This window comes from Canis lupus, chromosome 15 (assembly GCF_048164855.1).
Source record: "Canis lupus baileyi chromosome 15, mCanLup2.hap1, whole genome shotgun sequence".
Taxonomy (NCBI): domain Eukaryota; kingdom Metazoa; phylum Chordata; class Mammalia; order Carnivora; family Canidae; genus Canis; species Canis lupus.
The window spans coordinates 36380631-36398054 of NC_132852.1; the positions used below are offsets into that span (position 1 = coordinate 36380631).

The 17424-nt window shown below is 35.4% G+C and overlaps 1 protein-coding gene and 1 long non-coding RNA gene across 2 annotated transcripts in view; one reads left to right on the forward strand and one right to left on the reverse strand.

Annotated features, from left to right (window-relative positions):
• Positions 1–17424, reverse strand: part of LOC140604890 (uncharacterized) — a 115145-nt gene that overhangs the window by 37221 nt on the left and 60500 nt on the right. The window lies entirely within an intron of this gene.
• IDO1 (indoleamine 2,3-dioxygenase 1) lies at positions 750–16091 on the forward strand. Its single transcript, XM_072776581.1, has 10 exons — positions 750–931; positions 4811–4906; positions 5025–5144; positions 8447–8565; positions 9760–9774; positions 11566–11665; positions 12369–12486; positions 13515–13566; positions 14064–14212; positions 15461–16091. The coding sequence occupies exons 1-10, from the start codon at positions 833–835 to the stop codon at positions 15814–15816; spliced, it is 1224 nt and encodes a 407-aa protein (XP_072632682.1). The 5' UTR covers positions 750–832; the 3' UTR covers positions 15817–16091.

Below are 17424 nucleotides of genomic sequence, written 5' to 3' on the forward strand. Positions count from 1 at the left end.
ACCGGGAGCCTGACGTGGGATTCGATCCCGGGTCTCCAGGATCGCGCCCTGGGCCAAAGGCAGGCACCAAACCACTGCGCCACCCAGGGATCCCTCTTACTTAAACTTTTAACACATTGCAAACTCTCCAAATGTGAAGGGCTGTTGCCTTATCATCCGTGCTTAGCAGTCAAATATAGTAGAGATACAGAAAAGTCTTCCTGAAAATGACATAAAGAATATGAAGAAGAACTGTATCATTGGTAATACAGATAAAAGACTGGGTAAGAAAATGGGGGCATAAAGGGGTACTATCTTAATCCTCATGTTTTTCCATTTTTTTCCTAGTTCAATGTATCACAGGTTGCATTTCATGGCTGCAAAAGCAAGACATTAGTATGTTCAAAGAACCCTGATAACTTAAAGGAAAGCCTATGGTAGTGCTGACTAAATGATAGTTTAGGACTTTAGCCTAGGTTAAATTCATTATTTAAATTCAAAGATTTAAAAGGTCCCATTAAAAATGTCTTTTTCTGGTTACCTATTTTCATGGTTTTTGTTATTTCAGTTTCTTTCCGACTTCCCCAATGGCAGTAAACAAATGATATTCCTGGTGATAAATACTTCATAAGAACGTAAGCTTTCAGTTTCTTCATATGATAAATAGTGATGCTTTTGTGGCTTTATTGTTTATCAAATTACAAAAAAAGAAAATGAAACTATTTCAAAAGTGGAAGTCATTGCTTACTGCCTACATGAGTAAGTTTGTGGTCATTGGCTGTGGCAACCTTTATAATAAGTAGAGGCTCTGAAACTCTATCAGAACTAAGGACCAAAAGAGGAGACTGCAAGCATGGAAGATGATGGAATACTTCTTATGGAAAGTCCTCAGAGAATTTTTGAAAAATACCATATAGATGAAGAGATGGGCTTCGCTTTGCCAAATCCACTGGTAAGACAGGGTACTGAGATATGGGCAAAAATGTTTTGTTATCATTACTCACCTGGACAAGTTGAGTATTGATGATATTGATGATATGTGGTTCTATTGATGATATGTGGTTCAGTAATTTTTACTAAACAATTGGATAAAGCAGTGCCAAAATTAGAGGCAGAGTTTTTTTTTTTTTTTTTTAATTTTTTTTTATTTATTTATGATAGTCACAGAGAGAGAGAGAGAGGGAGGCAGAGACACAGGCAGAGGGAGAAGCAGGCTCCATGCACCGGGAGCCCGACGTGGGATTCGATCCGGGGTCTCCAGGATCGCGCCCTGGGCCAAAGGCAGGCGCCAAACCGCTGTGCCACCCAGGGATCCCTAGAGGCAGAGTTTTAATAAATGGTTCATACTTAACATTTTCTGCCTAGAGATTTAGTATTAAATGCACTTTTTACTTACCTTACACAGATAAAGAGAGTGATGAGATAAGGAAATTATACAAGCATTTTAGCTTAATATAATTGTAAATTTTCGGAGGACATTTTGAAAAAAACAAAGTAATAAATGATCCATGAGTCAAAGGAACTCTCTTGACTGATACACTTAAATTGTATGAAGTATACACTCCTACTTTATTTTTTTGAGATATTATATCAAGTAACTTTGTGTTATATTAATACTGCCTATTGTTATAAGTCTAAAACTACTTTTCTTTACAAGCTTTGCCTACAAACAGCAAGACATGTAAAGTAAATGTCTGCCTTTATTCTTTTTTAAAAACTCTTATTTATTTATTCATGAGAGACATAGAGAGAGAGAGGCAGGGGGGCGGGAAGTCAGAGACACAGGCAGAGGGAGAAGCAGGCTCCATGCAGGGAGCCTGATGTAGGACTCGATCCCAGGACTCCAGAATCATGCCCTGGACCAAAGGCAGGCTGTTTGCCTTTGAAAATAAGTTTCTAAGTCGTGTACCAAAGAATGTTATGAAAACCATATTATTATCTATTTCAATTATCAAGTATTTATATAACATCTTTAAGCAATTTACAAATATTCTTACTACATCTTTACAACCATCTCTAATTTTCCTGATGAGAAACTTAAGCAATGGAGAATTTAGGTAATACCCAAATTCACACAGCTAGCAGAGATAGAATGTGAGCAAACCTGACTACTCTGGCTCCAGAGTCCATGATCTTAAAACCATTATAGGGGCAGCCCCGGTGGCGCAGTGGTTTAGCACCGCCTGCAGCCCAAGGTGTGATCTTGGAGACCCGGGATTGAGTCCCACGTCGGGCTCCCTGCATGGAGCCTGCTTCTCCCTCTGCCTGTGTCTCTGCCTCTCTCTCTCTAGCTGTGTCTCTATGAATAAATAAATAAAATCTTTAAAAAAAAACCATTATAATATGCTGCCTCTCTTAAAAGAAAAGAAGATATAAGGCATTGTTTTTCCTCTACCCGCCTCTTGGGCTTAATAAGATTCATGAGAGTCCTTATAATTTCTAGGAATCAGTTTTATGTTGTGATAATTCTGTATACCAGCATATATCTATTTATTGTAGCTCAAACAGAGTCTATATTCTAGAGGACATCTTTTATCTTAGAAAGAAAGAAAGAGGGAGAGAAAACAAGCAAGGAAGGGGCAGAAAGAGAGAATCTCAAGCAAACTCCCGCTGGGTCCAGAGCCCAATGCTAGATTCAATTTCAGGATCCTGAGATCAAGACCTGAGCCAGAACCAAGGGTCCCTCACTCAATCGACTGAACCACCCACACATTCCTAGATGGCATCTTTAAATGCACCAAATATATTTTTAGTAGAGATCCAATATAACTGTACTTAGAAATAACATCCTGTAAATACCTTGTGTAATACAGACAAATCTAAAGCAAATTCTTCTCCTGATTTAATTCTTCAAACTATTAAGTTAGTTTAATGTTATTGCTAATAGCAACTAGTTTACTTTATATTTGCAAATCAATAATACTCAGACTTGCTATACTTCCATCCAAGCACACCAAAATTCCAGAATAAGATGGTTTTGAAAATATACTTATCAGTGGTACAAGAACAAAAATCTTCAAAAACTGTGAAACCTCATATCATCTCTCCCCCCACAGTAAGTTCTCTTAAAAATTAAGACAATTATGGTAGTTTATGGGGACTGGGGTGATTATGGGGTAGTTTTTGGGAAAACAAAACCCCCAAACGAAAGCAAACCAAAACTCTTCCTGAACTACTTAAAAAATAATGTTGCTACCTAAGTTGTTTAGGAAATTAGATCATGTCCTGAAACAAGAGAGATAAATTAAAGGCTACTTTTATTTCTTCACTGAAGATCTTTCCTTGAGATTATAAACTCAAAAACGTCCATTTCACCTCTATAATCTATCAGCTTTCTATTCCAAAGGAAAATAATGTGTCTTCTAATTCCACATAGATACAAAATACATTCTCTAATCTAGCAGAAATTGAATGACTCTCTGTTTCACTCGTCATTGATTTATATTATACCATTCAAACATTCTATGACCAGAGCATATTATTGATTGAATTTTACATCTGTTGAAGGTCAAATAGGATAATCATGATATATAACAACAACAAAAAATTCCTTTATTTGGGGAAAATAGTAAGAACCAAAAATTCAGTTGTGCTACATAGTAAGACACACAACGAAAAGAGATATATGTATTACTAAAAACACTAGAGTACAACTTTTGTGTGGTTAGAGAGAAAAATTCCAAGAAACAAGTAAGGTGACTATCTAGTGAGTATACAGTCACTAATTATCTGCAGCCCCTGAAAATGTTTGAATTTGATGTTACAGTTGCCCTTTTATCTTATAGTTTACTTATAATATTAACTTTGTTTTGTAGCTTGAAGCTTCTCCTGCGTTGGTTTGAGTTAATCTCTACTTTTGCTGTGTCCCCATAGTTCAGTATTGACCTTAAGGATATGTCAGGAAACAGCTTAATGAAGGAAGTATAGGGAAAAAGCATATGGGAAGTTGTTTAGGGATGTTAATCTCATTGAGAGCTGTTGTTTAGGTCTTTTGTTTGAATATTTTCCCTTGAAATGAAAGTACAAATATAATAAGATCTAAGGAAACACTTTCATTTGGCTTTTATTTGTACTTACTGGGTAAAATTTAAGCCTATTGTCCCAAAGCAGGAAATTGATATATGTATAGACAATATAGTTTAGTATTGTCTTGTTTAGTACTGTCCCAGGTTCTGCAAGAAATATAAAATTAAAAACACAATAAAGTCCTTGCCATCAGAGAGTGAGATGTTAAAAGGGCATTGATTTGTGAAAGCTGAAAACACTTAAAAGTTCAATCACAATAAACTATATCTACAAAACAATTTCATAAACTGAGCCTTGTTTTCCTTATTTATGAAATAGAGATAACAATCAACATTGTAGATCATTAATATTTAAATGAGAAATTATTGAGCAAAATGCCTAGTCTATTACTAACATCTAATAAATCTCATTTTTCTTCCATTCAAAGAAACTTAAATCTAGTCAGGAAGAAAAAATACATAGCAGATAACAATAAATTACTTAACAATCAAAAGGTATAATATATAGGATGCCTAATTGAGGCTATAAGTGTAGACTAGAATAATCAGGATAATTTTAGTGAAAAATTTTGAGATGACTTGTGAAAAAGAGACAGGTGAGAGTGTCTGAAGAGAGAAAGAGAGGATCTTGAGTTCTGAGTGTGTAGGTGGCAATGCAGGGACTGGAGTTGCTGGACAGGTATGTATGTGACAGGACAGCATGGTACAGAATTGATTTAGAAGCAAAGATAGATTATCAATCAGAGGCAAAGCTATTTTATAAAAACTTTAACTACTAAATAAAAATCTCATTTCTTTTTTTCAAGGAGAAGCTACCTCCGCCTTATGATGAATGGATTTCCATTGCTAAAAATCTGCCTGAACTGATTAAGAAAAATGAACTACGTAAAAAAGTTGATGAGGTTTGGAAGAGCATTACGTTTGTCTTCCTCTGTCATTGCTTCTTAAAATTTTTAACTTGGCTTTGAAGCTGTACTGTCACCTATATTGATTTGGGTCAACCTCTATTTTTATTCTCAGTTAAAAATTCTCAGTATTGATGGCCTTAGTGGACACAAGTTGCAGCGCCTTGCACGTCTGGCTCTGGGGTATATCACCATGGCATATGTGTGGAATCAAGGTGATGGAGATGTTCGAAAGGTTTGGAGATTTTATGATATTTCTTATGCTACATGACAATTTACATCCAATTTAATGTAAAAAAACATTCTAAAAGTATTACAACTACATTTTAACAGGTAACAGAAAAAAATAAAAAGGAAAACAATCATTTAATGCTTTAACATGCCAACTGCTAACATTATTGGATTTTTAATCTTTTACTTGTGTAACACAGTTCCTCCATCCTCTCGTCCTGATTTTTAACTGCCTTTAATAAATTGGGAATTACCTTAAAAAAAAGATGAATATTTAAGATGTATGTTCTGTGTCTTTTACTGAAATTACATTGTAAGCATTTCTTAGTTCCTATACTATCCTTCGTCATCATTTGAAATGACTATAGTTTTTCACTGAATTCCTCAACTTTATTTATTCAATCCTCTATTGATAAATATGTACTTGTTTTTAAAATTTTACCATTTTAAATGACACTATAATCAATATATTTGAATACGAAACATTTTCTCTATGAGTTTTGGGTGATATGAACATTTTATGCCTCTTTTTACTTAATATTAAAGTGTTATCTTACTTCTGTCAGCATGTAAGAATATATGGGTATACCCTACTCTCATCAACAGTAGATAACTTTAGATTTAAAATAATAACATCTTGTTTTTTATCTGGCAATCCTAATTACATGAAACCAATACAGATTGTAATACCCAATCTTTAAACTGCAAAGAGATAAAATAGACTCCAGAAGGACCTTCTGCCATTTAAGGATTTTTTTTTCCTTTTTGACAAAGGTAATCATAATTTTATCTTGTTTGTATTTTCACATACTGTGTAAATATAGAAAAAGACATATTGTTCATCTATGATATGTCATCCTCTGATATGTAAACAAAAAGAAAATGTCATTCTACATAATCATGGGGACATCTTTTATTTCTTTATAATCATCTTCCATTCAAACTATCATGTCTAGATTTTTAATGATGCAAAAAGGTTTAAGATAAGCCTTACAACCTAAGCACACAGCCTCACTAGATTTGCTAGAATCTGGGTCTAGCTAAATATGTAAGAATTGTATAGAAAGATCATCAATAAAAAAGGGCAGCATATGCTAGGTGTAGAAGTATTAGAGCCCAGAATAGCTAAAGAGTAGTTGGTATAATAATGAAATGCTTCAAGGAAGAAGTGGGACTTGAACTACTTCTTGAAAGATTGGTAGAGCTTATCCAAAAAGGAGAGGAGCAGAAAAGAGAGAGAAGACTAGCAAAAAATATGGAGACCAGAATGTACATGGGATAATCAAAGATAATATATTTATTATTGGAGATCAGAATTACAAAGAATACATGAAAATATATTTTTAATTTATCTAGTTTTTGTAAACCACATTATTCTAAAAAGGATTTTAGAAGCAACCAACAAATATAGTTTGATGAGGAAATTATAATATATATATGTACATATATATATATAACTATTTAAATGATATTGTGGGAAAGAAAAAAATTGATAAAAAATAAGATATATCAGTATAAGGCACATTTTGCTTGAGAATGAGGTAGGAACTAGCATCTGAGTTTCCTAGTAACTGCATAAATGTCTTTAATAGATTAAGATGTGTTTCAACATTTCCTTTCTTTTTCCCAAGTCATTTCATATTAACTTGTTCATTAAGCATCTTCCCTTTTGATTCCCTTAGATCTTTTCTTTAAATCAGAAAGAGACAAAAATTTCCATTTGAAACATGTAAAATCACTTGCAAACGAAAATATTCAATTCCCAGAGACAAAAGTTCTACAAGGGAAGCGCACATCCAGGTGTTACTTTGATAGCCAATGTTTCTCTTTCTTTCTTTCTTTCTTTTTTTTAAAGATTTATTTATTTATTTATTTATTTATTTATGATAGACACAGAGAGAGAGAGAGAGAGAGAGAGGCAGAGACACAGGCAGAGGGAGAATCAGGCTCCATGCCAGGAGCCCGACGCGGGGGACTCGACCCCGGGACTCCAGGATCACGCCCTGGGCCAAAGGCAGGCGCTAAACCGCTGAGCCACCCAGGGATCCCAATGTTTCTCTTTCTAACATTTTGTTCTCTGTTAAACCATCATCTTCAGGTGTATTAAGTTAATACAGAGCCATTTAGGTTATAGCTTTCATGATTTTTGCAGAACTGTGGAGTGTGCCACATTGTCATATCACCTCTACCACCGCAGTCCCACTTCCCACTACCCCAGATAAGTCACACATCCCTGTCCTTTGCCTGGTTAGATACACATATTCCAACAACTGGCTGCTGATGACAAGAGTGACCTTAATTATTACATGGAACCCTCTAGTTATAAACCAAATGATACTTAGATGAGGAAGTCAGGCAGGTAAAGAATAAAACATCAGCATTATAACTAATAGCACAGTTGGAAAACATGGCTTACATGTGTGGCAACAATGGGCCTGCTAGGAAAGCACTTATCCACCAGGACTGTCCATGGGGGTAGGAGCCTTTTAGAGTGTGGCCAGACACAAATAGAATCCTGAGTAATAGGCTCAGGGAAAGACAAAGTTTGCTGAGCTAAGGTCCCCCTCCACACACAACAATTGAATTAGCTTCTATACCTCTATACCTCCTCTGAGGAAAGGTGAGTGAAAGAGCCAAGAGTGTCACTCCAATTGACCTACTCTGCATGGAAATGGAAAGGAAGGCTAAAGGAGATTCTTCCTGCTGATATAAGTAAGTCTTCAAGGATGAGCTCCAACATCTTCTATGGTGAGACTTTCTAAAAAACCATCCAGGGGAGAGTTTCTGTCAGCACTATGCTCCAAGGGCAGCAAAGCACTTATGGTTCTAGTATGTACCATATCCCAAAGTTATGACTACAAATGACTGCACTTCTTGGAGACAATTGATTTTAAACTTGTATTGCCTACAGAAAAAAAGCTCTTCATAGAGGAGTTGCCTAAAAATATTCATGGGATGGACGCACAAATAAATGACTGCAAGTGATCTCAGGTCATTAGAAAGTCAAGGATACATCCTTTGTTTCTTGTACCTTCTACCTCTTTTTCCTCTCTCTGATTAGATTATATCCACATCAACCTACATCTAAAACATAAACATTTAATAATTACCAGGACAAAGTTATGAAATGAGGAAGAGAAAATTATGATTGTTTGGTTTCAGAGTGCCATTATGTAGAATAGTTAATGTTTTGGCACTAATCGGGAAGTTGGAAAGGTAGCAGAAGAGGTAGCTGGGAGGTAGCAGGAGACAGAAGAAAAGGTAAGGCACTTCAAAGGTTAATACCAAATTTTGTGTTTTCATTAGGTCTTGCCACAGAATATTGCTATTCCTTACTGTGAACTCTCTGAGAAGCTGGGTCTGCCTCCTATTCTGGTTTATGCAGACTGTGTCTTAGCAAACTGGAAGAAAAAGGATCCCAATGGGTATGTGAACTCTAATTATAACAGGAACAATAGAAATGCATGCTATTTACATCAATAGGGCATTAGTCATTGGTTGAATTTTCAGCAGCACAGCTTTCTTCTCTGCTTTAGGGGTATGATTTCTTTTGCTGGCAACTCTATAACTACAAATATATGAGAGAAAGGTATATAATTAACATACAATAAAATGCACCATCTTAACTGTTCAGTCTGGTGATTTTGACTGTTCTGTATACATGAATAGCCCTAAGCAAGATACAGAATATCACCTCTGTGGCTCTTTCCATTCAATTTTCTTCTCTACCTCTAGGTACACATATTCTGATTTGTCATATTAAAAATTAAATTTTTCTGCTATTAGATTTCATATTAATTAGATTATAGAATATGTACTCTGACTTTTATTAATTAACATGTTTTGGAGATTATACAAATTTGACTTTTAACTATGTGGTTAAGTTTAAGAGTCAATACATTTTCAGCAGTAGAGATGGCAATGCCTGGGCCTTCTGTGCTGCCTGCTGAGGAGCTAGGCCTCTCCTCTCCTTTTAGCAATATGTTCTGTTACAACAAAGGGACCAGAGACTTATGGTGCCCCAGGGGTCTGGGTGTGATTTGCCGAGTACTATAGACACAGAACCATAAAATGAAAGGATTTGATTTAGAAAAGAATGACATTTCTGAGAATGTCTCCTCAGAAAAGGAGACAAACGCTGAAAGACTTTTAACTATAGGAAACAGACTGAGGTTCGCTGGAGGAGAGGTAGATGGGGAATGGGGCAACTGGGTGATGGGCATTAAGGAGGTTGCATGATGTGAGGAGCACTAGATGTTATATGCAACTGATGAATTATTGAAATCTACATCTAATTGTAGATGTAAACTAATGATGTATATTATTTTGGCTAATTGAATTTAAATTAAAAAAAAAGTTTATTAGTAAAAACTAATTTTGACTAACATGGTGTTCCTTGAATATTTAATTTTTTTACTTACAAAGTCCTAAGTGTTTGCAATGCCTGGCTGACAAATACTTTTTAAAAACACACATATATTTTCTTTTTTATCTATATCTTACCTTTAATAGAGCAGTAGTATTAAATGGGATATGAATAACTCAAAACCATTTGATTTTTAAATTGATTTTCTTTTTCTCTTCCAACTGATCCATTGCTTCATGGCTGCTTTCACAAGGCCTATGACTTATGAGTAAGTATTTGATTCTTATTTTATTATAAGAATTGGTATTCAAACTGAGTATAGGTTTATCAATATCCTCTAAATGTACTTTTTAAAAGACCAATTGAATTCAAGGAAAAATAACTCAAGTAATTGTTTAAAGAGCAAATAATCCCAATCCTTATTTAGATTTATAACTGACAGGACTGTTTCAGTTTGATATTATAGCTATAGATATATACAAAACTAGCACTTGCATATATAAAAATGTAATTAATATTCATAAATACAAACACACATACATCTGTATGTCTTTGACTTGATGACTTCAGTGGCCAGATATCTATATATACCTGTTCTTTATTACCCAATCCTTACTATTTTTAAGTCATGACCTGAGCAGAGGCTAAGAGCTAGGGAAACCATGGTAAATATAGGAATAAGCCTGTCCTAGTGGAAAGCAGATACAGGAAAATTATGTAATTATATTGCTTTATGATTAAGAGAAAGGTGAGAGGATAAAGTGCTGGGAACTCTAGCTGAATAAAAGTGATGAAGAAGGAATCCCTGCAGCAAGTTATTTAAGCTGAGTTCCAAAGAGTCAGTCAAAAGGAATTAGCTAGAAGGAAAAGATTACTGTTCATAGTGGAGGAAACAGTAAGAGTGAAGGCCTTGAAGTGATGAATATCTTCATGCATTATCAGAACTGAAGGAAGACTAAGGCCACTGATAAGTAGTAACTGCTAGGAGTAGTGGTATGGAAAAGGGATGAAGAAATAAACTTAGCAAAAAGATTATGATGAGGGGTTTAAATAGTATCTTAAAATCAATGGGAAGCTATGGGAGGTTTTTAAATGGGAGGATAATATCATCAGTCCTGTTTTACAGATGAGAACAGTGAGTCAGAAACATGAAATATCTTGGTCAGTGTCACACAGCAAGTAAATTGCAGAAATGATCTGGCTTTTTCAGAGACCATGAATTTAACCACCATGAACTTCATAGATTTATAGATAGTGAGCCTTTGTTGGCACTAGTGCAAAACTTCAATTAAAAAGAAAATGGAGGGCACCTGGGTGGCTCAGATGCTTATGTGTCTCACTCAGTTTCAGTTCAGGTCATTATCTCATGGGTTGTGAGATAAAGCCCTGCATAGGATTCCATGCTCCACACAGAGTCTAAGATTCTCTCTCCCCCTCTGCCCTTACCCCCGCTCGTGCTCTCTCATTCTCTCTTTCTCTCAAATAAAGAAATAAATCGAAAGAAAGAAGAAAGAAAGAAAGAAAGAAAGAAAGAAAGAAAGAAAGAAAGAAAGAAAGAAAGAAAGAAAGAAGAAAGAAAGAAAACGAGGTCTAATCAGCTATTTGCATTTCTCCATTCCTTTGTAAAGCAGATAAACCACTGAAAAACTGAATTAGGTTCATAAATAAAAGTACGGATATGAATATATTTAAAGCAAAAAGACTACTTAAAATTATACCTCACAAATGTCTTTATAAGTATTATATATATAAATATATAAATATGGTAATATATATGCATGTGAAAAATTAATGAGAAAATAGAAACAGAAATGGTCTTGGAATTTCTAGTTCCAAACTCTAAAATGGGATTTCAAGTCAAACTTAATCTGCTATCAGATCTTAGGCAACAGACCTAACACTGATATTCCCGATAATGTAAAGGAGATAGTAAAACCTAAAATACTTATCCCACAAGATTATTTTGAAGCTAAAATGGAATAAAAATATGTAAAACTACAACACTTAAATATGCCAGAATTTTTGCTAAATTCTTGACTCCCTTGACTTATTTTCTTAGGAACATGGACATTCTCTTCTGGTTTCCTGGTGGAGACTGCAGTAAAGGATTTTTCCTGGTTTCACTATTGGTGGAATTAGCAGCTGCTTCTGCAATCAAAGTACGTCCATATCTACAAGCAAATTTTTATCTCCATTTGCATAAGTAGAGCAATCATTTAATAACTGAACTATATTATGCATGAAATAATTTTATCTTGACTAAATACAGCATTCAATTACTTAATTGGATGTAAGGGATCATCTGGTAGAAATATTTAATTTATTTTATGTATTACTTAAAATATAAAACATAAGACACATTAATTAATTTTTTTTTAAGAGATAGAATACAAGTGGGAGGGGGAAGAGGGAAAGAAAGAATCTTAAGCAGGCTCCATGCCCAGCACTCTCAGGACCCTGAGATCATGACCTGAGCCAAAATCCATATTTGGATGCTTAACCAACTAAGCTCCCCAAGTGTCCCAAGACCCATATATTTAGAATTAAGTTTGAAACCTCAATAGGAGAGATGCATTTTTAATACAATTTGGCATTGGAACTAGATAACAGAGTGACATAAATCTAATGGTTTTGAGTATTAGAAAAGAGATAAAACTATATAAAACTTTATAGACTTTAAATGGTAAATAAATAAACATAAATCCAAGTTTATAAGGACATTAGTCAAACAATAAAAGGATAATCAGCCTAAAAATGAAGTGGAAATCCTACATTTAACTTAGAGATTAAGAATTAGGAGAATTTTATTCTATACCAATATTTAGTGCTAAGAAACCTTAAATATTCATCTTTTTTTTTAAGGTAATTCCCAATTTATTAAAGGCAGTTAAAAATCAGGACGAGGTCACTTTGAAGAAGGCACTGCATTATATAGCTTCTTGTCTGCACCGAGCCCATAAAGAGTTTGAAGAAGTTCATAGTAAGTATTATATGCCCATAAGCATTCAAGGCTGGCAATCACATGCTTCTGATTTTCTGAGATTAGAATTGTTGAGAAAACGGAAGGAAAAACTTTTACTTAGGTAGTGTGTTTTCACTTTAACTCACTAAATAATTATACTTTCTTGTAGGTTTTATTGTGTGTATTTTATGGATAAGGTAATCTAATGGAGAGATAAGATAAGTGACCCGAGGTTACTTAAATTAGTAAATTTTCAAGCTGGGTCTATATAACTCAAAATAATGTCATTGCCTCCCACTGAAACCATGGAGAAACTTGCAGAACGTTCAGGCTGTTTTAAATACCGAAATATTTAGCTTCTGCTTTATAGGACCTTCCTACAAATTCTGTTTTTTCATAAGTTAAGTAAGGAACTGCACAGAAAAGCCACTGAGCTCAAAAGTTATTATGAAGTTAATAGTTAAAATATGGCAATAACTAAATATATAAACAAAGACTTACAAAAAAAAAAAAAATGTGCCCTGCTTAACAGCCTTAACAAGTACATGACTATGTATCACTGAGCTTTGAGTTACTGCTGATGGGTCCTTGGCAAAAAGATCAACCTTTAAATCAGAAAAGTTAGTAACCTTTGGGGAGGGAGACCCAGGGATGATGTCCACAGGGCTCCTGGGGCTCTTGTTTCATTTTGTTTAGGTTTGTTTCTTTCTTTATGTAAGTAGTATCTGTTTTTATCAGTAAGCAAATGAATAGCTTTAAGAAAATGTTGACAGTTTAATTGGTCTCCTGATTCCTTGACACAAGCTGTGTGTCAGCCCTACGGGTCAGTAGGCCCTGTTCAGTGGACACGGAAGTAGGCCCCGTTCAGTTCCCCATGGAAGAGCAGGTGAGTGAGAGCTTGTCCTCAGGGAAATTTTCCTTCATGGACTGACCTGATGCCCTTCCTGCAGCCTAAGCTGAAACCCACTATCAGTTGTCTACAATATCTTGATCTTCTCTGAAAGTTCTGGTAACTGCTTAATTAAACACACTTCATCTTTTTACAGAACATGTGGACCCAAGCACGTTTTTCAAAGTTCTTCGCATATACTTGTCTGGGTATGTAATCTCATGCTTAAATTTGTTTTCTTTTAAACAATTAATATAAAGAAAACATCAAATTCTCACTGATGGTCCCCACTATCCATTGAATTTAGGAAATAATTTCATATGATAAAATACATGTTGTATAGAAAGATTAGACTGTTCCTTGCTATTATTCGGCCAGGCATGCACTGGAGTATGGACAGGAAGGGTAGTCATTTAGGTAAAAAAAAAAAAAAAAGCAGGGATGTCAGGGGAATAATCATTGCTAGTGCAAAGGTAAAGTTCCAATTCTAGAATATTTATTCCAAATTTGCTCAGAACCATGTTATTTGTCATTCTCAAACATGAACATGAATGGAAAGGGAGTGTGGAAGAAGAATAACGAAGCCGATTTCATGTCACTTTCCATTCATCCTCTATTATAAGAGTCTATAACTGAAAATTTGGCAATTCTCCAAATAATGATGTTTTGTTTGGTTTGGTTTTGTTTTTTTCCCTTCCTGGCCTAGTTGGAAAGGCAACTCCAAACTGCCAGAGGGTTTGAAGTATGAAGGTTTCTGGGAAAACCCAAAAGAGTTTGCAGGAGGCAGTGCAGCCCAAAGCAGCATCTTTCAATGCTTTGACATTCTGCTGGGCATCCAGCAGTGTTCTGGTGAAGGTGAGTGGATAATGACAAATGTCAATCACCTCATATGTTAATACAAAAGTGTTTTAATATCTGAAAAGTAACTTCCCATCAGCATTTCATCTGAACTTATCTGATACTTTTAGAAGGATCAGGAAGCAAAACTTTATTGTTATTATCCCATTTCACAGACAATCAAGCAGAAATTTCCAAGTATCTTTAGAGGATAAGTGATGGGCTCCTTATTAACCAGCTTGAAAGCAATGGAGCCAGAACCAAAACTCAAGTTCATCACTATCTCAGTCTTGACATTTGGGCATGATATAAGGCCTGATGGACTGTGGTGAAGCCCATAGCACATGTTCTAAAGATGTATAATCAGATTCAGAAAAAGAAAGCCACCTGCAAATGGGATGGGACTCTGAGCTAAAGTTGGGGAGGTGGAAACCTCAGTGACAAGGCGAGGCTTGGCACTGCTCTTGCTCAGCTGTCTTACTCCAATAGCAGTTCAAATTTTTTAATTTAATTTAATTATTTAATTTAATTTTATTTTATTAAGGTTTTTTATTTATTTATTCATGAGAGAGGCAGAGACACAGACAGAGGGAAAAGCAGGCTCCTTGCAGGAAGTGTGATATGGGACTCGATCCCAGAACCTGGGATCACCACCTGATCCAAAAGGCAGACACTCAACCACTGAGCCACCCAGGAACCCCAGCAGTTCAAATTTTAAAGATATACCAAAGTTGAAAGATGAACCACACTGATTATATTTCTTCTAGGGGTTTAGAATGGGCAGAAGAAGCTCCAGTAAGAACTTTGTACTTTTCTCTGTTCTCCTAACCTTCTACTTAATAGTCAAAGGGAAAAGCATTGGCATGGGTGTAAATATGCTTTTTTTTTCTTAGTTAATTCATTTATTTAAAAGTTATCCTTTAAACTCTCTTGGACTCAGTGTCATGATCTTTCAAGTATAGATTACATGCACCCTGTCTATATCATCTGCTTTTTAGAAGGATCAAATACAGTAGGGAAATGAGAAAGGACACAAAAAAGAATCAGTTCAGTTCAGGTGGTTTTCAGAATTAAGTAAATATTACAGTAATCGCCATTACTAGTAGCAAGACTAATAGCCTAACAATCCTAACAGGATGGTGGTAAACTCATTTCCTCATGCTTCCATGGTGATGTGTGATCTCACTGTCCTCACTCTGCCTTTCTCACCTAGATTGGGGAATGCTTAGGCTTCTCTACTAACTAATCTCTCTCTTGTTCCTATAGAATTCGCTGCTGAATTCCTCCAGGAAATGAGAAACTATATGCCCCCAGCTCACCGGGACTTTCTTCTCTTGTTAAAGTCAGGCCCCTCAGTCCGGGAGTTTGTTCGTTCAAGAGATGATGTTGAACTGAAGGCAGATTATAATGAGTGTGTGAAAGCTATGGTCTCCCTGAGAAAATATCACTTGAAGATAGTAGCTAAGTACATTGTGATTCCTGCAAGCCAGCAGCCCAAGAATAATCAAGCATCTGAAGAATCATCGGAACAAAAAAATAAAGGAACTGGAGGCACTAATGCCATGGATTTCCTGAAGAGTGTAAGAACTACAACTGAGAAATTCCTGCTGATAGATCATTAATGTAACTCAAACAAGGGCACATTTTGTCAAGATGAAGATGTCTGTATATATTAGTGTCACTGCTCATGATATCAGACCCATGAATTAATAGTACACAACAATGTTTTTTTTTACAACAATGTTTTAATAGTACTTATAAAAGATTTCAAAATATTTTTCCAATATCTGTGCCTTCCTTGTATAAGTATAATAAGAAAAATTATATTAGAAGTATTATAATCTATATTCTGTAATTAGAATGATGAAATTTAATAAAATTTTATGATATAATTAAATGTCTAAGATTTGCTTTATTCACAACTAAAATTACTCTTCCAGATGAGACTCAGTCTACACTTCAACCCTTTAAGCATGGCTAATAGGCTCCTGTACTCACCCTATAGTAATAGCATGCTTGTTTATAATTACCTGTGTACTTGTCTCTATTCTTATTACATTATAAGCTTCATGAACAGTATAGTCTACTGTTTACTGGCCCATCCATTCTCTGACCTTAGAAGATAATTTGCAAATATTGGTTGAATGAATATTTAAAAGATTGAGTGACCTCATGATTACATTAATCTGGACTAACAAGAAGAGGTCACTTTTGAAACATAATTTCTCCTGGGAGGTCAGGGTTATCATACAGTCTGGCATGAATTTACTTAATAATGGAATCTAAGAATGGCAGAGAGGAGCTTAAGAATTATATGGGCCAGATTGTTTTAAAGATAACAAAATTGAGGTTCAGAAGAATGAAGTTGATTGCTTAGGATCACACAATTATTTATAAATGGGAGGAGAACTTAAGTTTGTTGACAACTCTCATCTTTGTCACAGGACTTGATGTAGACCAGTTTCGAGAGGAAGGGAATTTGGGAAGGAGAGGGAGGGAAAATGAGATGATGTGTTGGAATCTCAAGAGGTAGTAGTAGATGATTAGCTAGAGATTTGATATGCTATTAAAGATGAGAAGAGAAAAAAGGCACAACACTTGCCTGGGTGCAGAATTAGCAAGCACTTTCAATTTATCAAAACGCCAGCTCTGGGCAGCCTGGGTGGCTCAGCGGTTTAGTGCAGCCTTCAGCCCAGGGTGTGATCCTGGAGACCCAGGATCAAGTTCCACATCGGGCTCCCTGTAGCAGCCTGCTTCTCCCTCTGCCTGTGTCTCTGCCTCTCTCTCTCTCTCTGTGTCTCTATGAATAAATAAATAAAATCTTAAAAAAAAAAAACAAAAAAAACCAGCTCTGAGGAGATGGGTTGAATGCACACAAGCAGATTCAAGGAAGGAAATGTAATAACATATTTCTAAGGTCAAACATCTAAAAACTACTTTAACATTATTTTTCAAATTCACTCTAACCCAATGGAATCGATGAAATCTCCCCACTCATAGCAAAATTTCACTTGATTCTGAAGAAAATATAGTAATCGTTTTTAAGTGCATAGGACACATTTTCTTCTTTATTCTCCTGTCAGTGTTTTTGCAATGAGCATATATAAGTTTATAACGAAAAAAGTATGAGGCTGCCTGTGTAGCTGAGTCAGTTAAACATCGGACTCATGACTTGGGTTCAGGTCATGATCTCCCAGTCATGAGATCCAGGCCCACATTGGGCTCCATGC